We start from the raw sequence: 25,670 nt of genomic DNA, 5'->3' as shown, positions 1-25,670 counted from the left end.
TTGCGTAACGAACGTTCGACGTGCGGAATCCGTGAACGTGCGTGACCGAACACACAATAACGTACTAGAACCGTGATTTTATTGAAGAATATGACGTGTAAGATACAAAAATCACGTAGGGAGTACTTTCTCTCTCTAGACTTTCTCTCTCTAGACTTGAATCTCCTAAATCACAAATGAGCAAAAAGTCTTTAACTTTAAACCTAACTCCTCTATTTATAGGTCAAGGCTTTAATGAAACTTTTCATTAATTACAAGATTGTCACCTTGCCTTTTAACTAGATATAACACTATAAAGACTTGATTTCTTCGGTTTCTCGCTACGGCTCGGATTAACGAAGGCGATAGACATTAATGCACTAACAATCTCCCCCTTGGATATTGTCGCAGTCAATCTCGTAGCATCTTGTCTGTCTCTTTTTCGAACAGAATCCCCGTGGATCTGTTTTCAAGCTTCCGTTGCTCCCCCTTTCGGTAGTCTCTTTTTTCAGGCTCCCCCTTTCATCAAGCTTCCGTGCTTTTAGGATCGACGCCTGGCTTTCTGTAGCAACAGAATCAGAAACCTGCACATCTCATCCTCTCGTAAGACAAAATAATTTTGACTCTAAAAGAATTCACTCAAAATTCTCAAACATATAACACACGATATTGTGATTCAAATTAATGAATCATCTAAACATTTGAGGATTATCTTTCAACTTCTCATCATCTTAACTAAACCAATTGTTCATCTTGTTTAGCCTTTGAGATTTTGAATATCAACTTTTCAACATCAGTTGTCGAAAATCTTTTTGGATTTTTTCAATAATATGAAACATAAGTGCAACAACAAAATTTAAACGCAGAAATAAAATATATACAAACACTATTTTTGTGAGTTTGTGAAAGAGGATCATATCAGTTTTTGAGACACATCACCAGCACCATTAAGCTTTTAGACATTTTAAGTTCTAAACGATTCACGTTGATTGACGATATAGTTGCCCTCTTAAACTCAATCTAAAAACTTTCGAAATGCTTACCGATACTTTAAGGTATATTAATTTTGCACTAAATTCTTATGGAACCCACGATCTCAGCATATCCCCTCATCATGCAATACACTAACTCAAGTAATGCCTTTAAAACTTTCATCAACTGTGATATGTGCGAAAACAAAGCAGAATGTTTAAACATTAACAATCAGGTTGATACTTCCGTATACGCAGAGAAAGTCCAATGTTTAAATAAAATAAGAAAATAAAAATAAGTTGAAGTTGTTTAGGCTTTAACCACCAGGTCGATACTCCCGTATACGCAGAGGAGGTCCAAAGCTTAATCGAAACACCAAAGAAAATAAAGCAGAACGTTTAGGCAATAACATCCAGGTCGATACTCACGTATATGCAGAGGATGTCCAATGCTTAAACAAAATAAAGAAATAAGACAAGTTTAAATCTTTGCAAAATGAAATACACAATCACAGTGACTTTTTAGCAAAGTTGTGAAAGTTCACAAACTTAACCAGTTTTTATGCTTTTTGGCATTCAGCAATTACTGAGTAGGCACACAATCAAAAAGGATAAAACTAAGTACTATGCTTTCAACCGTGTTTCCCACTAGAACTAGGCTTTTTCATTTAAGTTTGTATCGTTATCGCAAATCTACTAGTCTAGCTGAGCCTATCGTCACATCTTTAGTGAGACCGTTTATCACATTTTACTTTCCAATTCTTTAGCATGCTGTGATAGTCCACTGATTTACTATCATTTCCTCTTGTCTTCAACAAAACTCGTTTTTGCTTTTTCAATGTTTTTGACATTTTCAAATTTTCTAATTTTTTTAAAATTTTCTCCCCCTAAAATCAAAATATATTTCAATTTTGATTTTCTGAGAAAATTTGAAAACAATAAACTGTACAAAGTAAAATGACAACTTGACGAGAATTGCTTCAATTCTCCATCCACTTGGCGTAAACAATCAGAACTCCCCTGACAACAAACTATTTTCCCTTATGATTTCAAAACACTTAAGTTTGTTTTAATCAAAATGGTTTTTCCGGAAAAATTAGTTTGTTTACCAAACATTTGTAGGTTCGGGGTCACTTCATCACCTTGTTTTCTTTATTCACATGACAGATTTTACAATTTCAGTTTTAGATCTCAAACATCACTTGTAGAAAATCAATTACAACTTAATGTCCCTGATTTACCACATGTAAGGCGAAAAATCACCAGAGTGAAATTTCTCAAGAAATGTGCCGATTCATGTTCCACGCTTACCAACCTGGGAACTCCGGCAAGTCAGGTTTTTATATTTGAATAGTTTCACCCAAGCCTGATGGTCCTTGGGTGATTTCGAATTCTTGTTCAACAATGGTGGAAAGTTTGCACCATCCATTGTTAAACAAGAATTCTCGACTTTTACCTCAACACATGGCTCCTCTGGTTTTGATGAACCAGAATCATTGCCTGAACATGGCTTGTCTGACTTTGATAAGCCAGATTCATCACCGACATGTGGCTCCTTTGTTTCCGAAGAAACAGATTCATCGCCAACAACTTTCTTTTTCTTCTTTCTCTCTTCTGTCCTCAGATTTGTATCTGATGAATTCATCTTGCTTGACTTTGCAGTCGAGGAAAGTGATTCATCAGAACTCTTATTTTTACCAACAGATGAACCCGAGGACAAAATCTTCTCCAGATACTCTCTCGCCTTCTTCCTCTTCTTTCTTAGCCTGTCTTTCTGCCCTTGAGAAAGCTTCACTTTCTTTTCTGGAACTTTAGGTTCTTGAACCTTCTGTTATTTGGGCTTGACGTTGACTTTGACTGACTTCATCACCCTTTTCTGAGATACAGCCCTCGATCTTTCATTTGATCTCATTGGGCAATCCCTGATTTGACAGTTATAGCATCTTCTTGATTCAAACCTCCAATTCTGGCAGTTAACAGCAATGTGTCCTTGATAGCCGCATCTGTAACGCACTCTGTTATCGTACCAATCACCATTTTCAGCCCAGATGCTCAAATCATAGCATTGTTTGGCTTGGTGATACTCCTTTTTCCTCTTGATTGCTGGATTTGACTTTTGAGCACTGTGGTCCGACCTGCACCACTTATTGCCAACTTTTTGTGAATTTTGATTTTCCAATTTTTGTGGTTTTTTATCACGATTGGATGATCGAACTGATGAGCTTTTATTCTTGTTTTGAACATTTTTCGGCTTTTTAACAATTTGTTTTTGTTCTACAATCCTCTTAACAGGTTTTTGCTTTCAGCATTCACCTATTTCAGTAGATTGCAAAACAGAATTTTTGAATTTTTCTTTTAATTCTAAAAATATTTTTCTTTTCTCATTTTTCTCATTTTCATCATCAGTTTTATCATCACAATCTTCAACTTTGACATTGTCAAAGTTTGTGACATTGTCACTTATTGGAACAGAATTGATCGGTTTTGGACATGAAATATTCAAATACTCTGAAGAAGTCACAAAACCTTTCAATTTCGTACAAGCTCGTTGATTTTCTTTCAAGCTTGCTCACCTTCTTTTTCAAGTTGAATAATCTTCTGAAGATGAGAATTTATCATTTTTTGCTTTTCGATGTTGTTTTTGCTAAACACATCTCTCCCATCTTCAAGAATTTTTATTTGATTTTGAAATTCTTTTTCCATTTTTAATTTTTTATTTTCTAAATTTTGTTTTTGATTTTTCAAAACATTTTTTGATTTTATAAGATTTTCATTTTCTAATGAAAAACTCTCTAAATCCCTCAAGAGTTTGGCATTTTCAGATTTCAGATTTTCACAATTTAAGCACTTCTCGGTCATCTTTTCAAATTCAGCTTTCTTCTTCACCTTGATAGCTGAAATTTCTTTAACCTGCTCCTCTACCTCTTGAACAATTTCCTTAGATTTGAATTTTGCTTCATCAGTTGCTGCTTTACTCTTCTCTCTTGACTCAGTCTTCAATTTTCTAATCTTTTGTAACTCAAGTTCTTGAGCTTGAATCTTCTCGATGAAGTCACTAAGGTTGAAAAATTCATAGTTTGAATTGTTCTTCAACATCATCAAGTAAGTACTCCACTCATCATATGGCAATGCGTTTGCCAATTTGTCTTTCAATTCACAATTAGATGACAATACCTGTCAAACAATTCAAAATTTCACACAATCAAATGACTATCCGATTGAATATCAAAGATTAGGCAACAGTGGATCGAGTAGGAATTCGCTCAGGCAAGTATCCGATGCTTGAGAAACACCTGAAACACAGACAAATAGAACTGATTAGGATCGGGTGGCAACTCGTTTGAATTGTCACTCGATTTGATGCACTTTAAACTTGGACAAACAAAATTCTATAACTCGAATTGTGACCCGATCGGGTGAGTCAACGGGGTCGACTTTGAATGAATAGGACCCACCACTTGATTAATAATACTACACGACAAAAATGAATTGATCACCTTCAATCAACAATTGAATCAATTAATTTCTAAATGTCCAACAAATTGACACCACCCACTAGCCGACAATCATTTAATGATCACATGTAACAAATTCTTGATAACAACAAACGTATTAAATGGTCGGCAATATGTATTAATTTCAACTTTACATGCACTAAATCACAATTCAATTGGAACGATTATTATTTGATAAATGTGATCTCATGCAAAGGCGATGATTGGGCCGTGATACTTGATATTATACAAATGCTGATTGGGCCAAGAGCTAACAACAACACATGCAAAGTCTTAATGTCCGACAAAACTTAATTGTTCAACAAACCTGATTGGACCAAACTTTAGTAGGGCCGATAACTTTGACACTTGATTTAATTTCACCAACAAAAACACTTAACACTATCGGACCAATTAAACCACTAACTGACAACAATTTGTTGTATCAATCTATGATTGGGCCGAATATTATAGTGGACAAACAACTTATAGTGAGCAAAACCCACTAGACCGACAACCACTTTGGACGGTTTGAATTAATGATTCTTTGATTGGGCCGCTAATTGTGAATCACAAGATTGAAACAACAATACCACTAGCCGCCCATTTCAAGTTGTTAAAAAAATCTGATTGAACCTTATTTATCTACAATATGATTGGGCCTTCACTTGCACTATACCGACTTATCACCTTGCCGACTTTGATTCACATTAATTCACGATAATTGTGATTGGGCCTATGTAAACAATGGGCTGACACAATTGACTTTCAAACCATTTTAAACAATTATCAGCATTTCATTCAACAATGGGTAGCCGACAACAAATATTCAATGTGATTAGGCCAACTTAAACCACATTCACCTATGATTGGGCCACAACAATCCGACAATCTACTAAGTTCACATGCAATTGACAACTTCTATATTCCAACTCACATGCAATCCTGACAATATCAATTAAGAACCGACATTTCGTTTATCAACACAAAGCTCATCGGGCCACCAATTACCGACAACATTTAAATGTTCACTCAAATCTGATTGAACCTACAAATTGATTAGAGAGTCACATGCAAATCAATGTTAAAGTCCGACAAACAATTTACAAGTAACTTTAATTGAATGCCCGACAATCTTTTAAATGTTCAGACAATAAGATGACGATGACAATTATAAGCGAAACCACCATGATGACTAATAAGCGAAACCTATTGGACCATATGAGCGAACCTAATGTTACACCTATGAGCGGACCTCAACTATTGCACAATGAGCGGACCTCTTAATGTCACTATGAGCGAACCTATACGAGTGAAACCTATGAGCGGACCTAATGAGCTAAACCTATGAGCGGAACCACAAAATAATGTCACTATGAGCGAACCTTTGGAGAGAACCTCAAAGTTTGGAATGTCCAAATAAGCGAACCTAGCTGATTACGTGAATTCGGAACAAAAAACTTCGATTTCTCCTAAACGGCTAGGAGTTTGGATCTGAAACTTGGTAGGGTTATAGATCAGGTGTTTTCGCACAACATATCAAAAATTCAGCCGATTCAGACCGTAAAATCCCGTTCAATTTGACGAAAAACAGTAAAAAACGTGAAAAAATGAATAGAAGATAAAGAAATGATGCAATTCGGATGTTTGGAATGAAATAAAAATGCTAATTTAAGTAAAAAAAATTCGGATCCAAAAACGCTGAAATCTGGTATGAATCAATGTGTTTGATCAAAGCAATCGAGCTCCTAGCTCTGATACCACTTGTAGGACCGGTTTTGACACCGTTCGATTGCGTAACGAACGTTCGACGTGCGGAATCCGTGAACGTGCATGACCGAACACACAATAACGTACTAGAACCGTGATTTTATTTAAGAATATGATGTGTAAGATACAAAAATCACGTAGAGAGTACTTTCTCTCTCTAGACTTTCTCTCTCTAGACTTGAATCTCCTAAATCACAAATGAGCAAAAAGTCTTTAACTTTAAACCTAACTCCTCTATTTATAGGTCAAGGTTTTAATGAAACTTTTCATTAATTACAAGATTGCCACCTTGCCTTTTAACTAGATATAACACTATAAAGACTTGATTTCTTCGGTTTCTCGCTACTGCTTGGATTGACGAAGGCGATAGACATTAATGCACTAACAATGATGAAATTCTCTTGATTCTGGTCGTATCTTGATGATGATGGAGAATGGTAGGTGATAGCTGGCTCAAAATGGCTCCAAGAATGAAGTTCAAATCTCCAAGAAAGTGTAACTGCCGAATTCATGCCCAACAACCCACTTTGATTTGTTATTTGACCCCAAAACACGCAACAGCCGCGCAGCAACATTGGAGAGCCGTCGCCGACGGCCTGATGCCCCGTCGGCGACGGTTCGTGGATATTGACTTGGTGCCGACGCTTAATATCGCTGTCTACGGAAAATTCTGGCTATGGAAAGTTGTGCCAACCGTCGGCGACGGCCCATATGGGCGTCGTCGTCGGCGACGGTGCTCAAATGTTTGATTTTCTGTTTCGTCCATTTCTCGAGTCCGGTTGACCCGTTTCGCGTACCAGTGGTTCCGTTTTCGCTCCGGTGACCCGTAAAGCTCCCGAAAAGCTCCTTAAACTCTGCTAGACCTGCAAAACACATATCTAATCAAAAGTAGGCCATTCGAACTAAAACTTGTGTAAAAACATCAAATTAAGCAATTACGATCACCGGTTTTCAACCACGTATCACATCCCTACACTTGTCTTTTGCTTGTCCTCAAGCAAATCTGTTTTTCACTTTCACGTGGGTCGAACAACGAATACACTCCCATTCCCGAGACGAAGGTTAAGGTCCAATGCCATGCTAAAGTTCAAACCCTTTACAATTTTCAATGCATTTAACGGTAATGTGATTTCAAATACACAAATGGTAACCCAAGATTAACCCGCCCGTGAAACCAACAATTCATGCACATCCCTTACAATGTTCTCTCCACTCGGTTTATAAATTGGCTAATATATAGAATGTATTAGCACTTCAAAGAATATTCACTCAAAACCGATTAGAACACATACCCGCATAAGCTTGCAACTCAATCATTTTCCACTATTGATCACGAACACTAAGCACAAGTCATAAGGTCTTGTAAGGGTTGTAACGGGGCTAGGCTAAGGGTAGGAATTAGGATATTTTTAAAGTGGCTAAGGCGATGAAAATTAGATTTTTATTACAAACCACGAACCTAGACAAGACTAAATATAACCATCAACTATAATGCAACAACTTTCGCCTTTTATTCAACGACTACTAACACATCTTTTTGTGTTTTTCTCAATGCCTTTTCAGCTCTGTTTCATAACATTTTCTGTTTTTTTTTATATAAACAATCAAAAACAACTATACAAATACAATTCTTATAATCGAATTTTCATCACACGGGTTTAAAATAAGAGGTTTAACGGTTATGGGCTATAGGGTGGTCAAACGAAAGGTTTAGGCTCAAAATGGGCGACTAGGGGATTTATTTGGGTAAGGATAGATAAATGGTTTTAAGAGAAAAGGTTTACCTAATGCCTTAATCATTCTTGTGCTTGTATTCGGTCTATAGTCTCAAACATATCAAAAGTTGCAAGTTCTACAATATATGACTAATGGTCCACTTAAACAAAGAAACATAAATATGTAATCTATGATATAAAAGTGGCTCAAAACCTCACATATCTAAAAGGGTATGGTATGTGACATGCATAAACTGCTAGTTTCTTAGGCGGATTATTCCCAAATAACCACCCACTAAATACCCGTCATGTTATTAACTTGAACTTGACAAGGACAAAAGACCAAATGGGTTGTGACATCCCTCGTTGACTTAGTTACTTGTGCTTTTAAGATCGCTTTTTAGACAAGATATTTTGAAAATTTTTTGAAATTTTCCCCCATCCCCACACTTGAGGTAAACATTGTCCTCAATGTGTAGTGTTTAAATGAACGCGTCAAAAATGAAAATTTTTACTACTCCTACATCCCCACACTTGAAGTACATATTGTCCTCAATGTGTGAAAACTAGAGTATTAGATGCACAAGGGATGTGACACGGCTAATTCCCCCAAAATTTCACCCCAGAAAATAAAATACAAAATACAATCCACTTATTACTAACTACGAATCAAAGTAAAAGGAAACACATGCACCTGATTTTTGTCGCTTGATCCTCATAGCTTCTCCTCCTCTTCATAAAAACGGTTGTCCCGCGAACATGTTGTACCTACAAATTTTAATCCTTGTGTGGAAGCATGCTTCTCACAACCATCACAATTTGTTAGTTACCTAGTTCTACCACTTTTTATGAAAACATTACCAAGCCATGTGTTATTTCACTTCAATTTTTGTGGAAAATAATTTACAACAACAACAAACCTAACTCACTTTCGTAGGAATCACGGTTGCATTTAGCTTTTGCAACAAGCCCTTTTAAACCTCCCAATAGCTTGGGAGGACGAGTAGGTCTCGTGAGGGTTATATAGGGAACACACCCACAACGTTCATTTAACTTGGCAAAAATTTAAATAAAACAAAATAAAAATCACGAAAACAAAATAATATACAACAACAACAACAAAAAACATACCTCGCCTCTACCGCTGATATCTCTCATTAGGTTTCACTGGCGGGTTCGGCGGGTATGGATAACCAGTGAGGGCCTCAACATATCCCTGTAGTTATCCAGCGGGCTCGACTCTTGTTAAGGTGGCGGTTGGTACGGAATCGGAATGAAACTAGAGCCGACTGCCTCGGGCCAATGAGGGGTTGGATCGGATGGGCCCTGCAAATGAGGAAGGTCGGGGTAATTGGTCCACCCTGAATGCTCAACATACGGGAGCCCGACTTGATAATCTCTTTGATGGCGCTCTTGGTAATGGAGCACCTTGGCGTTATTAATCGCCATTTAGTTAGAGAAAGCCAATGCCCCCCATCGGCGTTGGTCCAATTCCCTTTGTGTGTTTTGGCGCCTAGCCTCCTCTTCTTCCCATGCCCGTCTGTGGGCCCTTTCTTCCTCTTGCAACTGTAACAGGCGTTCCATTTGTGACTGTTGTAACACATGTTGAAGCTGTTGTTCCTCCAACTGCTTTTCCACCCTCTCGCGGAAAGATGCTTGAAAACCGCATTGTTCCTGCGAGTGCGCCCCTTGCGCCTCTTCCCAAGCCTTCCTGCTCGCATTGTACTCTCTCCCCTCACCAATACCTGCCGATACATTGTCGTAAACCGCTTGTTGTCCACGGGTCCACAACCGGTATGACGGTATCTGCCGTTGGTTCACAAAATCTGCTACATCAGCAGAGATTTCCCTATGCTTCTTCCGGTACCTACGCCTCGGTCCCCGTGGACCGGAAGAATCCGTCTCCCCCTCAACATCGGGCATCTCCTCATCGCCTTCTTCTTCATCACCCTCTTCATCACCCCCTTTATCATTGAATCGGTAACTATCTCCCTGCTCATCTTCAACCGTGTGCAAATGACCAAATGCTTTCACAGTTATCTTCCAATGTCGCCTCATGGTTGCGAAGCTGAACTGATCAATGGGCTTAGACACCCACAGTGACTCCGATGGCAATGCGTTCTGTTGCAGAATCATTGCGCTAATCAACCTCGCATAGGGAATCATCTTCCGCTTAAAAGACTCCCTTGTATCCCATGTGTAAATCATCACAATTTGATGCCATGATAGCTTGGGCGTCCCATATACCAACGCATGCACAACCCGGCAGTCGGGTGCCTTCACTTTACCACGGTCCCCAAATCGTACCATAACATTCTCCAATGAGATGCCTTGGAGTATTTTGCCCTCCAAGGACAAATCATTTCTTGAATCTCCTGCACCCCCGGAACCTGGCAGTGTGTCCTCTAACAGTCTCACCAGATCAGCATCATTTCTCTTATTGTCCAAAACCTGATCATACCTGTAGTAGTCATAAGCTTCAACCCTAAGCGAGTCAAATCTCGCAACAGCATTAATATGCTCGAATGACTTGATCATTTGGTTTTTACCAATGTTACCGATCAATTTCCACCTATGAGCCGGCCTATCAGAATTTTCGAACCGGAGAGTAGATAGCCATTCACAAACAGCCCCCAAATATACTCGGGTGGTGACATCATCGCACCAGTCAATCACCCGTCGGCGACGGACAGACTCATCGTCGGCGACGGTAGTGGGAAAATGGGGTTTTGGGCGACAGACTAACTCGCTGCTTACGGGCAATAGTGGGCGACGACATTTTATAGAGGCCGTAGGCGGCGATGGGGTTGCCCGTCGGCGATGGTGCCCCTAAAACAACTTTTTTTATTTTTCAAAATTATACATATATATATATATATATATATATATATATATATATATATTAGAAAAGTAGGAGGAATTTTTATGGATTTTTAATAAAGGGACTATATACATTTAAAAATCCTAAAAATTATTAAAAATCTTTTTGTAATTTTTTATAAGTTAAAATTTAAAAACGCGAAAATCGTTAACGGCCCTACCACCCCCCCGAGAAATCGTGTATTGTCCTCAATGCACATAACAAAGCCTAAACACATACCTTGTGTCTTCATGACCCGTTTGGAATGTCCGGACTTCACATAATCAAAGAGATTAGTATGAAACGAAAACGATTATATTTAAAACACACAAACAATTAAATAATTATACATAACTTTAAACGAAATGTTACGGTCCTTTTCATTCGACCTCATAAACCGGAATGCTTACCACGAAGCTCACCGATTCTTTGTTTTCATCCACCTTCTCGTTACCATCGAGAAACAGTTTTAACCGATGACCATTTACCGTTTGTCGTACCCCATCCTTCGGGTCCTCGATGGTAACATCACCCAATTGTCCGACCCGGGTGATAACATAAGGTACCATCCATTTGCTCCGGAGCTTTCCGGGAAAGAACTTGAGCTTCGAATTATAAAGCCACACCTTTTGGCCAACCTCGAACTCTTTCTTTCTCAACTTGGTATCATGCGCTTTCTTCATCCCATCCCTATACTTAGACGCGCATTCATATGCCATTTCCCTTAGCTCCTCCAACTCGCATAGCTTGAGTTTCCTTTCCTTACCTGCATCATCATATTGAACATTAACTTCCTTAATAGCCCATAATGATTTGTGCACAAGTTCAACCGGTAAATGACAATTTTTACCGTAAACCAACCGGTAAGGTGTAGTGCCAATAGGTGCCTTATGTGCCGTACGGTAGGCCCGTAAAACATCGTTCAACTTAGTTGACCAATCCTTACGGTCCGCCCGCACGGTCTTTTGCAAAATCTCTTTGATTTGCCTATTTGACACCTCAACTTGCCCGCTTGTTTGCGGGTGATAAGGGGTAACAATTCTATGGTCAACACCAAACCGTTTAAGAAGTTTCCCAAACCGAAAATTTTTAAAATGCGATCCTCCGTCACTTATGATGACACGAGGAATCCCAAACCTTGAAAAAATGTTGGTTTGAACGAAATTATAAACTACGGAGTGGTCGTTCGTCTTGGTGGCTATTGCTTCAACCCACTTTGACACATAGTCAACGGCCACCAAGATGTACAAATTACCATAAGAATTGGGGAATGGGCCCATGAAATCAATACCCCATACATCGACTACAAGGATTGGTTGCATGGGCATTTCGCCCCTTTTTGAAATACCCCCTAATCTTTGACACTCTATACAATTTTTGGAAAACTCATTTGCATCTTTAAAAATAGTAGGCTAATAAAGACCACTATTTAACACTTTATGACCCGTTTTGTGACCACTAAAATGGCCACCACACGCAAACGAGTGTAAATGCTGCAACACGCTTGGAATTTCTTCGTCATCTATGCATCTTCTTATCACTTGATCCGCACATTCCTTCCACAAGTGCGGTTCTTCCAACCGATAATACTTGGTTTGAGACATGAAGTGTTGCCTCTTCCGTCTATCCCAATGTGCGGGCATGTCACCTGTAACAAGATAATTTACAATGTTAGCATACCATGGTAATTTATATAATTTCATAATGTGCTCATCTATGAAAGACTCATTGATCTCTAAAGACTTCGGATCCTCTTCACCATCAACCGGGACAAGTGGTCTGATACCACATTCTCGATACCCTTTTTGTCCCGTATCTCCAAATTAAACTCTTGGGCGCAATAACACCCATCGGATTAACCTCGGGTTTGCATCCTTCTTCTCCATGAGGTACCTAACTGCAGTGTGATCAGAATAAATAATCATTTTACTACCCCATATATATGACCGAAATTTATCCAACGCATATACCACCGCGAGTAGCTCTTTTCGGTAGTGGTGTAATTCAATTGTGCATCCGAAAGAGTCTTACTTGCGTAGTATATGGCAACGGGTTTCTTATCGACCTGTTGTCCCAACACGGCCCCCATCGCGTAATCACTTGCATCGCACATAATTTCAAAGGGTAAAGACCAATTTGGCGATTGCAAGATTGGGGCCTTAACTAACTTTTCTTTTAATTTGTTAAAAGCGTTTTGGCAATTTTCATTAAAATCAAATGGTTGTTCTTTTAACAACAAATTACATAAAGGCTTGGTTATATCACTAAAACTCTTAATAAACCGCCGATAATACCCCGCATGACCCAGAAATGACCTAACACCTTTAACCGTCGTGGGATACGGCAAAGTAGATATAACTTGTACCTTTGCACGATCAACCTCTATCCCACGACGCGACACCACGTGTCCCAACACTATTCCCTCTTGAACCATAAAATGGCTCTTTTCCCAACTTAGGACCAAACTAGTTTCGACACACCTTTTTAACACTTTATCTAGTTGGTCCAAACAAGCCTCAAAAGATGACCCAAAAATTGAGAAATCATCCATGAAGATTTCCAAAGACTTCCCCACCATATCTGAAAAGATACTCATCATACACCTTTGGAAGGTGGCGGGGGCGTTACATAATCCAAACGGCATTCGCCTAAATGCGAAAGTGCCGTAGGGACAAGTAAACGTGGTCTTTGCTTGGTCTTCCGGATGGATGGCAATTTGGTTATAACCAGAATAGCCATCTAAGAAGCAATAAAATTTTTGTCCCGACAATTTCTCAACTATTTGGTCAATGAATGGTAAAGGAAAATGATCTTTGGAAGTTGCGGTATTCAACTTCCTATAATCAATGCAAATTCGCCACCCGGTTACCGGCCGAGTGGCTACCTCTTCACCTGCGTCAATTTTTGATGACTTGTATATCCGCTTTCTTGGGAACCGTCTGTGTTGGGCTCACCCATTGGCTATCCGAGATCGGGTAAATGATACCCGCATCGAGCCATTTCAGCACTTCTTTCTTCACTACCTCCCGCATATTCGGATTTAATCTCCGTTGTGCATCTCGAACGGGAGTCACATTCTCTTCCGTGATGATTTTGTGCATCACCACCGAGGGACTAATACCCTTCAAATCCGCAATAGTCGATCCAATCGCCGCCCGATTGGTGACCAACACATCCATCAACTTTTCCTCTTGCTCCACGGTTAAATTTGATGCAATAATAACCGGGAGTGTATTGCCTTCACCAACATAAGCATACTTGAGATGCTTCGGCAATGCCTTCAACTCGACCTCTGGAGGCTCTACCAAAGACGGCTTCAATTTAGTGTCAATGCTCTCCGGTAAACTCTCAACTTGGTGCGTCCATGTCGGTTTTCCCTCTCGAACCGCAAGCACCTCCAAACTCTTCACTTCCTCGTCTATGCTCCTTTCCACCTCCACCTGTGACCTGTCAAACATATAACAATCCTCCATTGTGTTTTCCCCATACACGACTGTGTCGCAAAGAGGTATACACGTGTCAACAATGTCTGCCATATAGCATTCACCATCAACTGAAGGGTTCATAAGTCCGGAAAAAACATGCAACCTCAACCTTCGGTTTCCAAATGTCATGTCAACCGTTCCTGTTCTGCAGTCAATTTGAGCATTTGCGGTTGCTAAGAACGGTCGACCCAAAATCACCGTAGGTTGTTTGGTTGGGTCCTTGGCCACGTAATCAAGTACTAGAAAGTCCACCGGATAGTAAAAATCCTCGATTTTCACTATCACATCCGAAACAACTCGACGGGGTAGTTTGGGTGTCAAATCGGCTAACACCACAGTGGTGTTTGACGACTGAAGTGGACCAAACTCATATTGGTCATATAAACTACCCGGTAGAATGCTTACACTAGCACCAAGATCTAGAAGTGCCCGGTTGATTTTAAAATCACCTACTTGAATTGAAATGATAGGCGCACCCGGATCTTGGAGCTTAGGTGGAAGTGTACCCGAAAGAATCGAACTCACGTTTTCAGTTAAATCTAACTTTTTAGGAAATTTATGAGTTCGTTTCTGGGTACAAAATTCTTTCAAGTACTTAGCATAAGACGGTACTTGTTTAATTGCATCCAAATAAGGTAAATTTATTTTTACTTGTTTAAAAATTTCCAACAACTCTTCTTGTTGTGGACCTCTCTTGTTTACAACTTTTTTACTAGGTCCCTTCAATGCTTCGGAATAAGGGGCGGTATTAGCATCCACACCATTTTCCTTACCCTTAGGGACAGGGATGGTCACAACGGGAGTGTTATTCTTCTTTTTCAAGTCATTTTTATTTTGACCCGTTTGACCATCCTCATGCTCATCCTCACTAGCATTTTCCACCACCCCTTCAACAAACTGGGGTGATGGTGGCTTGACACCACTATCTATGACTCGACCACTACGCAAAGAAATTTGATTAATTGGTACCTCATGTGTGTTTCTCGAGCTTGACCCTTGATGCTTAGGGTTCACCGTGGTATCACTCGGGAGCTTTCCCGTGCTTCCTCTCATTTGTGCCATCTCCTCCGCGAGTTGACCCACTTGCTTTGCTAATGCCTCATGTGCTTTGTTTCGAATCTCATTCTCCTTCTTGGATTCTTGCATCATCGAAAGCATTGCATCCATTTTCGCATTCAAATCATTACCACCCCTTGGTTGTTTGACCCGCTTCCATTACCGCCTTGGTTGTTGTAATTCCTTTGATACCCACCTTGATAATTATTATCTCTACCTTGGTACCCTTGATTGTAATTACGTTGGTAGCCTCCTTGGTTACCACCTTGACGATTTTGATTTGATGACCCGCTTGGATTACCCGATTGAAAGTTCGGGTTCATTTGATTCGCGGCATTCCCATATCGGAAGTTGGGATGGTTTCTCAATCCAGGATGGTAAGTGTTCGAAATCATGTCATTGTTCTTTCTATCTCCGAACACTTGGTTGACTTCCTCGGTGTTTTCACCCGGACCCGTTGGACATTGATCGGCCCTATGGCCAATATCCCCACAATCCTCACAAACCGAAAATTGGACCGCATTTACCTCTTTCTTTTTCATGCGAGCCATTTCCCGTTCTAATGTGGAAATCCGATCCTTAGAGTCGAGATCGGGTAATGACCGGGAAACGGGATGTTTCTTAGATCTATCGGCCGATTCCTTCTCTTTTGACCGTTTGCTCATTCGCTCAAGAAACTCCCAATCGTCATCTTCATGATTGCTCAAAAGAGTCCCGTAACTCGTTGATTCGAGACGATTCCATGTTGTGTCATCCAACCCACGTACAAAACACTTCACCAATTCCCACTTTTCTATTTGGTGATGTGGGCATCTCCGGATCAATTCTTTGAATTGAGTAAATGCTTCATGCAACGGTTCACTTGATAGTTGCCGAAACGACCTTATTTAATCCCTAGCGTCGTCGGTTTTTGCCATCGAATAGTATTCGTCTAAGAAGGCTTGTTGCATCTCACCCCATGTCCGGATGCTATTTGCCGGAAGCGTGAGAAACCATTGTTTTGCCTTGTCTTTCAACGAGAATTGGAACAAACGAAGCTTAACCTCCTCTAGTGCAAAGTTGTGCCCCCCGATAGTGTTACAAATGGAAGAGAACTCCGCCAAATGTGTATATGGCTCCTCATTAGACCTCCCGTTGAAGTGAGGGAGTATATTGATGTAATGCGGTTTACAGTCAAACATCCTCCGTTCGTATACTATCGGAGAGTCATTTTCGGTCACTATCAGTCAGAAACGGTCATTCACTCCCCATGGAGGTTGTTGACGACGATGCGGACCGTTAACTTCTTGATCACCCATTCTTCGATTGTCCCTTCGATCACCGCCTCTATCACCTCATCTATTATCTCTCTGATTTCCACCTTGGTTACCCATTTGGTTACCCCCTCCCACGAAACGAGGAATCCGATTAGGGTTGCCATTGTTATTGTTGTTGCGACCCCCACCATTCCGGTTCCGTTGATAATCATTTCGTGGTTGACGGTTGTTCTGGTAGCCATCATTTCTTCCGTCCCCATAACCGTAATCGTCATCCCCAACGTAGTTGGCATTTTGATAGCCAAATTCTTCATCTTCGTACCCTCTTGCATTGTAGCCATTACCCCGATTGATGTATCCCCAATCTTCATCATCGTCCACTCGATCATCATAGTAACCCCCATCATCCGAGTTTCCTGTATGAATGCTTACATGTTCCGGCGATTGATAACCGGGAACACTATAAGGTTCGTCATCGGGGATTGCATTCCTCAAGTCATCGATATTGAAAAATGGGTCTTTATTCGCGGGATTGCCGCGATCATGATTACCTCTTCGATCGGAATTGACATACCCATCATCAAGGTTGATGGGTAAAGAAGCTTGTCGATGAAAGTTTTGTTGTTGGGGTGTTCGTTGGTTGTTATTGGGATTTTGGTTTCTAAAAGGTGGTGTGGGTGGTCTAGAGTTGACGTTACCACCCGGTTGCTCTTGAGGTATAGGTTGGGTGTTTTGAGCGGGATTGAAGTTACTTTGGTATTGATATTGGTTCTGGTTTTGGTTGGAGTTTTGGTTCGCCATTGAATCGGTTTCAATGGTTGGTGTGAGTTGTGGTGTTTGGTTGGTTTGATTAGAAGCAAGGGTTGCTTCTAACCGGCTTGTTCGGTTTCTTCTTGCTACTCTTTCGATTTCTGGTTCGTAGACTAAAGGTGAAGTCCTCCCGGAGTTCCGCGTATGCATGCACTACCTGTAACCTGCACAAGTAACACACCCCGCGTAACAAAGAAAAAGACAAGTACAAAAAGAAAGCTAAGCAAATTAAACAGATAATCACGAAATTCAAGCAATAATCCAAACACAAAGCGCACGCACTCCCCGGCAACGGCGCCAAAATTTGATCGGAGTGTCGCACTCCGGTCAAAGATAATATTTATATGCCCTATTTACCCTTAACAAATAGCTAGTGGTAGTGAGGGGTCGAACCACGAAGAGTATGTGGTTTGTGTGTGGATTCGATTGAATTATCAAGAATGTCACGTATTATGAAGCTTACTAGAATTTATTTGTGTTTTTCTTTAATTGAGAGATGTGAGTTTAAGCTAAGTAAATAGATTGAATTGATTAACAACTAAAGATTAATGATTGTGAGAAAATTTGATTACTAGAACAATAATAAGAAAGAGGAATCACACCCGGTTTCGGTAATTGCTAACTTAGGATTTCTACAAGTTTTAGATTCAACTCAAATGCATTTGATTAACGGATTTAGTGTACCGTGACTTAGGTGCTAATAGCTATCAAAGTCCCGAAGAACGGACAAAAATACACTTTGTAATCAACACAAGTAAATCCTAACAACGACAATGCACAATTACATATCACCATTTCGCAAAGTCATAACTTTTAACATCGTTCGACAATTTACGAATTCGCAACAAATGTAACACTATTGTCAAAAGTTTCAAAAATCAAACATAAATTGTCACTAAGTTGAAACAAGAACAATTCGAAACCCTAAAATTAACAACTACCTACATCGGGGTGAAACCGAGATGATTAGCCGCTCATGGTTGAAGAAGCTTGATCACCGGATGTTTGGAACGTGAGTGAAGACATCTTGAAGCTTGATGGATGAATGAATGATGAATGATGAAGGGTTAGTGATGGATGGATGAATGGGTTGAAGGTTAGGGTTTGGAATCAAGATTGATATGATGATGAAATTCTCTTGATTCGGGTCGTATCTTGATGATGATGGAGAATGGTAGGTGATAGCTGGCTCAAAATGGCTCCAAGAATGAAGTTCAAATCTCCAAGAAAGTGTAACTACCGAATTCATGCCCAACAACCCACTTTGATTTGTTATTTGACCCCAAAACACGCAACAGCCGCGCAGCAACATTGGAGAGTCGTCGCCGACGGCTTGATGCCCCGTCGGCGACGGTCCGTGGATATTGACTTGGTGCCGACGCTTAATCTCGCTGTCTACGGACAATTCTGGCTACGGAAAGTTGTGCCAACCGTCGGCGACGGCCCATATGGGCGTCGGCGACGGTGCTCAGATGTTTGATTTTCTGTTTCGTCCATTTCTCGAGTTCGGTTGACCCGTTTCGCGTCCCGGTGGTTCCGTTTTCGCTCCGGTGACCCGTAAAGCTCCCGAAAAGCTCCTTAAACTCTGTTAGACCTGCAAATCGCATATCTAATCAAAAGTAGGCCATTCGAACTAAAACTTGTGTAAAAACATCAAATTAAGCAATTACGATCACCGGTTTTCGACCACGTATCACATCTACATCATCATCATCTGCCCAGAGTCATATATAATCATCATTTAGTCACTAGCAAAAATTATTTTAAATGTAGATGTAAAAACATTTCTTTGTGTTTAATTTAACTTTATGCTGCTTTTAATACAAACCTATAATAACCCGCAGCAAATTGTATGAAATATAAAGCGAGAATTAGAGTATATCACTTCAAAATAAAAAACTAAAAAAATCAAAATTGGAGTAGCAAAACACACATACTTTAAACGATGTTGGAACAATGATACCGGAAACAACCGTAGAACAATCATCATCATCATCATCAGCAGCAGATCATTCACAATCATCATTTAGTCACAACTTAGATAACAAAACTTCAGTAAAAATCAAAAACAAAAACACATACCATTATCAAGGGAAACCACATATCAACAAATTTTTTTTCTGAAAATGGGTTAGAGAGAGCTTCAGTTTTCTGTGATCCTTTATGAACAAATGCCGAGTATTGAGAAGAAGAGATTTGAGGGATAGATACATATCGTCGGTTCAACTTACAACTCTCCCATCAAATAAGGTAGCACATGCAACTTTTCACGATGTTGCAACAATTATACTGCAACATCGATATTGAAAGGTTGATGTGTGATGGGAAGCTTCATTGAAACGACGATGTTGGAACAATGATACTGGAACGATGATTATATAAGGAGCAGTGGTTAGTTATAACAGTCCTTAGCACATGGAACTTTAACAGGGATTTGTCTTCAACAGTGGATAGGCCTCTTCAGTCTTTAAGTCCATCAGTCTTTATAAGGAGCAGTGGTTAGCTATAACAGTCCTTAGCATGATCAGCTATTATAACCATTCCATAACACTTTAGGAGGAAGCAAGGGTCGGTCTATTTGATTAAGAGGAATAATTGCATTACATCCCTATTGAAAAATAGAATTGATAAATTTAGGGAAAGTGAGGGTGAAAGATGATAACCCAACAGTGGAGGATCTCATTCTACAACTTTGATAAATTAAGGGTATTCTCATATAATGGTTCCTGGATGCTTCCAAAGAATCCGCACTTTGGACATCTGTTGTTCTTCAAACATCTATTATCTATTCTATCTATTATATATAATAAATGAAAGTTATTTGGTCCACATGGCCCAAATAACTTTCATTTATTATATATAATAGATAGAATGGATAATAGATAATAGATAATAGATAATAGATAATAGATGTTTGAAGACAACAGATGTCCAAAGTGCCGCTTCATTGGAAGCATCTAGGAAGAATTATATGAGAATACCCTTAATTTATCGAAACTGTAGAATGAGATCTCCATTGTTGGGCTAACATCTTTCAACCTCACTTTCCCTAAATTTATCAATTCTATTTTCCAACAGGGATGTAATGCAATTATTACATTATTTAAGATACCTTCAACTGCATCTTCTGATAAATCAACATTCATTTCACTGAAATGATCCCTTCAACTGCATCTTCAATCATGAACTATCTAAACAAATGGATGAAATCAACCAAAAATACCCAAAATAAAACTAAGTAAACCATCCAATATTCTTGAGTACTCACCATTAATGTGATGACCAATATAAAATCAAACCCTAAAAGCATACAAATCATAATAAAATATGAAAGAAACAAACCAAAAAACTTGTTGGGCGATTAAAATTAAAAGGATATCATACGCAATATTCAGGTAATTAGAATGACCATTTTTACCTTACTTGACAACAATAGCAAACAACATCAAACAATAATAGCAAACAACATCAAACAACAATAGCAAACAACATCAAACAATAATTGCAAACACCTGATGTTGAATCCAGTGTAGATGCTGAACCACTGCTGTTACAAACAGATAATACCTCGGGAACTGGAAATTTAAAAGGATCAGCTTCAAAGGCTTCAACAATCGGAAGATTCAAATCTCAAGCAAAAGAAACCCTAATTTCGAAAAGAATAATCGGTGAACATATTCAAAGATCAATAATCAACAGATGTTGTACTCATATCATCACCGTTAAGAAAAAACCCTTAGTTTCTAAACATATTCAAACATACCAGTTCATGGCGGAAATCTATTCGTAGGTAAGCGGATTTCAAATTTGATGACCATCGATGACAACAACCCTGGAACCATATGATGAGATTACGAGTAGAAATTAGGGTTTAATTAAAACTTTGTATGAAAATAAGAAGAAATCAACATAGATCTATAAACATAAAACCAAACCTCAAATGGAAGAACCTTGCAGACGAAGAAGATGAAAGAATCTTCCCAACTATAGCTCGGGATGATAACTACAAAAGCCAGATATTACCTCTTCATGGTGTAATCAGACATGAAAATTACAAAGGCTGAATGATTCATGATGAGATGATTTGGTTTGATCTTTGATTAAGAAGGCAGAAGAGTACATGAGAAGGCGAAGGAGAAGGAAAAGAAGATTCAGATCTATGGTTTTGAAAAGGAAAAAAGGAGACGGGGGGAGTATAAAAGGGATGGAAGTGTGGTACTGTTGGGCGAGAAAATAGAACTGAGGATGCCCTAATTATGTGACACGTAGCTCAAATCACTTTCATTTACTATATATAATAGATGAATACTTGGAGTGGAAGCAATATACACACACACGTAGACATATGCATTAAATGCCTACATTCCCATATTTTACCCCATTCATACACGTACACATGTTAACTTAAATGTTTTAGTTTTTTTATTATTATTTTATTATTATATATTATAATTAATTCAGCTGCTTCACTTATTTGGCGCTTATAACTTCTAAAATATGACATTTTATAAAACACTGAATATGTCATTAGAACGAGAATATTAGTATCTACATTTTGAACCACGTTTCATTAAAAACAGAGTAAGTTCAAATACAAGGTATTTTTATAATTTAATTATTAAACGGTTCCTAGGTCCATCCAGGTACTTCATATTTCTAACGGCCAGCTTACCCGTAATCTACCCGTTTAATAATATAAGTTTTATATACTCTATTTTTAATATAGAAAATAGAAATGTCACACATATACAAGCCAACTAATTAGTATGGCATTCCAACCAATTATGTATAAAATAGTTTTTAAAACTATATGGGTCGAATAATTATAGTAAAAATAAAACTAGTTACTAGTGGTTAATAAATTTAACCTATAACTCTTATATGAAAAAAAATGGAAAGGTTACAATTAACAAAGGTACAATAGTAAAATATTAAATAATTTTTCTCTCATCTCATTTATTAATATCTTTGACTAAATAATTAATCATAAATTCTATTATTCTCCACACTAATTTGTTTTGCCTACACACATCAAAACTTATCCTACACATATTGAAATTTATCTTACACAACTCGTAAATTTTTATTTTAAGTTTATGTAGTTTTTTTTTAACTTTATGTTATTTTCATTTGGAATAATGAATTTTAATAATACCAACTATTAGCCGTTAGCCGACAATAGTCTCAACTTCAAAAATAACCAGTGTTGATCCCACTTTTTCACACATTGTAAACCAATGGGCCTTTACTAACAGAAACCTTAATTTCTTGTTGTCCCCTTTTCTTTTCTTTTTTTGTTAGTAAAGATCCATTGGTTTACAATATGTGAAAATGTGGGACCACCACTGGTTATTTTTTAAGTTAAGACCATTACCATCCAACAACTAATAGTTGAGATTATTAAAATCGATTATTTCTTTTTTCTTAGTTTATGATAATTTTTTTATTAATGTTATTTCTCTAATTAATATTAGTTAATGTTTCTTTTTAATTTAATAGATTTGTGTTGTTTTCTAAAGATAAAATAAATATAAAAAGAGTATGCACATGGTTACACCATGCCGCCTTCCACGCCCCATCATAGCCTGCGCTTTTTGGTACCACGCCACTAATAGCGTAAATATACCCGCCCCAAAAGCCTATGACTTCTTGTCCATTGGCTTTCACCCTCTTCTATGGGACCGGGTATCTTCCACCACTACTGGCCCAAACACTTCCCCACCCACAACCATGACCAACTCCCAACCCAACACCCAACCCGTGGCCCAATCTGGCACACCCATATCCGGCCTATCCGACCCACCGCCTCACCCGGCTCCTCCCCCTATGACGTCCACCGTCATCCCTCCTCCGGTCCAAACCACCACCACACCATCGGCCCAACCATCACACAACTCAAATAGTTCGACCAACCACCCTCAACCTAAGCCTACTCCCACCCATCCCACCCTGACAATGCGCACACGCGCAATGGACGGCATCACCAAACCCAAACATCCATTCACACTTCCACCATCGTCCCTATTCCCAACAACCCACAAGTTGCTTTGTCTATACCCGAGTGGTTTAATGCAATGTCTGGCGAGTTTAGTGCACTTATTAAAAATAAGACCTGGAGCTAGTTCCTCGGACACCAGACATAAATATAATACGCAGCATGTGGCTACTTAAACATAAGCTTAGGTCTGATGGGAGTTTGGAACGTTACAAGGCTCGACTGGTTTGTGATGGTCGTAGTCAACAGGTTGGTATCGATTGTGGGGAACGTTCAGCCCGGTTCTCAAACCAGCTATTATTCGCCTGGTTCTCTCTCTGGCTCTTTCTCAGGCTTGGCCGATTCATCAATTAGACGTCACAAACGCCTTTCTACATGGCAACTTGGCGGAGACAGTCTACATGCATCAACCCATAGTGTTTCTCAGTCGAGATTTCCTGGATTAATTTTGTCGTTTGCGCAAGTCGCTATATGGCCTTAAGCAAGCACCTCGAGCCTGGTACCAGCGTTTTGCTGACTTTGTCTTATTGCAGGGTTTCACGCAGAGTAAATCGGATAACTGGCTATTCATATATCGGCATGGTCGAGACACTGCATATCTTCTTATTTATGTCCATGATATTATACGGACCACATCCTCGGATGAGCTTCGTAGGCGATTAATGTCTGCTCTCACAAGCGAATTTGCTATGAATGACCTTGGTCCACTTACTTATTTTTTGGGCATCTCTGTTACAAGGTCAGGAAATTGCATGTTTTTATCTCAGCAGGCTTACACAAGAGACATTATACATCGTGCCGCTATGGATTCCTGTAAGCCTGTTGCCACCCCTGTCGACACTAATCTGAAACTTGGCAGTGCCTCCTCTACTCCGTTTCATGACCCGACTACTTATTGCAGCCTCGCTGGTGCTCTTCAGTATCTCAGATTCACCAGACTAGACATCTCCTATGCGGTTCAGCAAATTTACATGCACATGCATTCTCATACTGAGGATTACTAGAATACGCTTCAACGCATTATATGGTATTTACAAGGAACATCGGAGTACGGTCTTCATATAAGTCCCGCTACTAATTTATTTCTTCTTGCTTATACTGATGCTGATTGGGCTGGGTGTCCTGACACTCGTCGCTCCACTTCTGGATATTGTGTTTATTTGGGAGACAATCTCCTTTCATGGTCTTTGTTGGTGCATACATCTGTCGACTTCGTCTTGTATCGAGTCTTAGACTATATTGTATAGATCAGGGCACGTTTTACGAGAAAATAGGAAGGTTTAGAGTGTTAAAAGCTGATTTCGCTCCTAGAAGCTAATTCCGCCCGAAATGTCATGTGGACACTTTCGAGCGGAATCACATGATACTAATTTCGCTCCAAATGTCGTTGTGTCAGTACGAGCGGAATCAAGTGCCTATAAATAGGTCACTTGGAGCGAAATCATGTACCGAGTCCTTGATTTCCATACCGAAGTGCTGCCGGTGTGAGGTTTAACTGTAATCGCTGTCAGATAAATCAAATCAGTGTTAAAAGTGAATTGCAAGCTGTTTCTACCTTTGTTTGTTGTTTTCCGCACCTGAAACAAAGTAAAACTCCTCTGAACGACTCATTCGGGTCAATCACACGATCCTACAGTTGGTATCAGAGCTCAGGAGGAGGAGTTATGAAGAGATTAGCTGGATTTCATCAAAATTTCTTACTTCTACACCTTCTTTTTCACCAGAACGAGATTTAACGGTCAAAACCAGATCAATTTTTCATAGATTCTTTAAAAAGACATATAGACAAATCCTTGAAAGTTTCATTGCTAAAATCGGACTAAAAATAGACAAAATGGACCCCCGAACTGATTCCGCTCGAACTGGATTATTTCTGATTTCGCTCGAGAAGTCTAATTTCGCTCCAAAATACCTGCTAATTTCACTCCAAAGTATCATTTGATTCCGCTCCAGGGTAATTAATCAGAGATTTCGCTCCAGAGAATCTTCTGATTTTGCTTCAAACTACCAAACTTCTGATTCCGCTCCAGAATACTTCTGATTTCGCTACAGATTCTTTATGGTGATTTCGCTCCAAACATCATTTAGTAATTCCGCTCCAGAAGTTGGTTTGCTATTTCGCTCGAAATTGCATATTGGTTAATTCCGCTAAAAAATAACTGTTTTTTGAAAAACGTGATAAGTAATCATGAGTGAAGAGTTCTACAATGCGTTTGCTGCATCCCCTACTACTCTGGCTTCCATTGCTCAAAATATGAACTTGGAAAACGAGACCAGAA

General features: G+C 39.3%; 1 protein-coding gene across 1 annotated transcript; it reads left to right on the top strand.

The window, feature by feature from the left end:
- Window positions 1-23,553: 23,553 nt before the first annotated feature.
- On the top strand, window positions 23,554-24,395 carry LOC110900807 (uncharacterized mitochondrial protein AtMg00810-like). The gene is made up of 2 exons (XM_022147670.1): window positions 23,554-23,640; window positions 23,925-24,395. Exons 1-2 carry the CDS (start codon window positions 23,554-23,556, stop codon window positions 24,393-24,395), a joined length of 558 nt encoding a protein of 185 aa, XP_022003362.1.
- The last annotated feature ends 1,275 nt before the right edge of the window (window positions 24,396-25,670 follow it).

The sequence above is a fragment of the Helianthus annuus genome, chromosome 13 (genome assembly GCF_002127325.2).
Source record: "Helianthus annuus cultivar XRQ/B chromosome 13, HanXRQr2.0-SUNRISE, whole genome shotgun sequence".
NCBI classification, from domain to species: Eukaryota; Viridiplantae; Streptophyta; class Magnoliopsida; order Asterales; family Asteraceae; genus Helianthus; species Helianthus annuus.
Note: the sequence above shows the minus strand (reverse complement) of the source record. Positions and strands in the feature narration are given on the sequence as shown.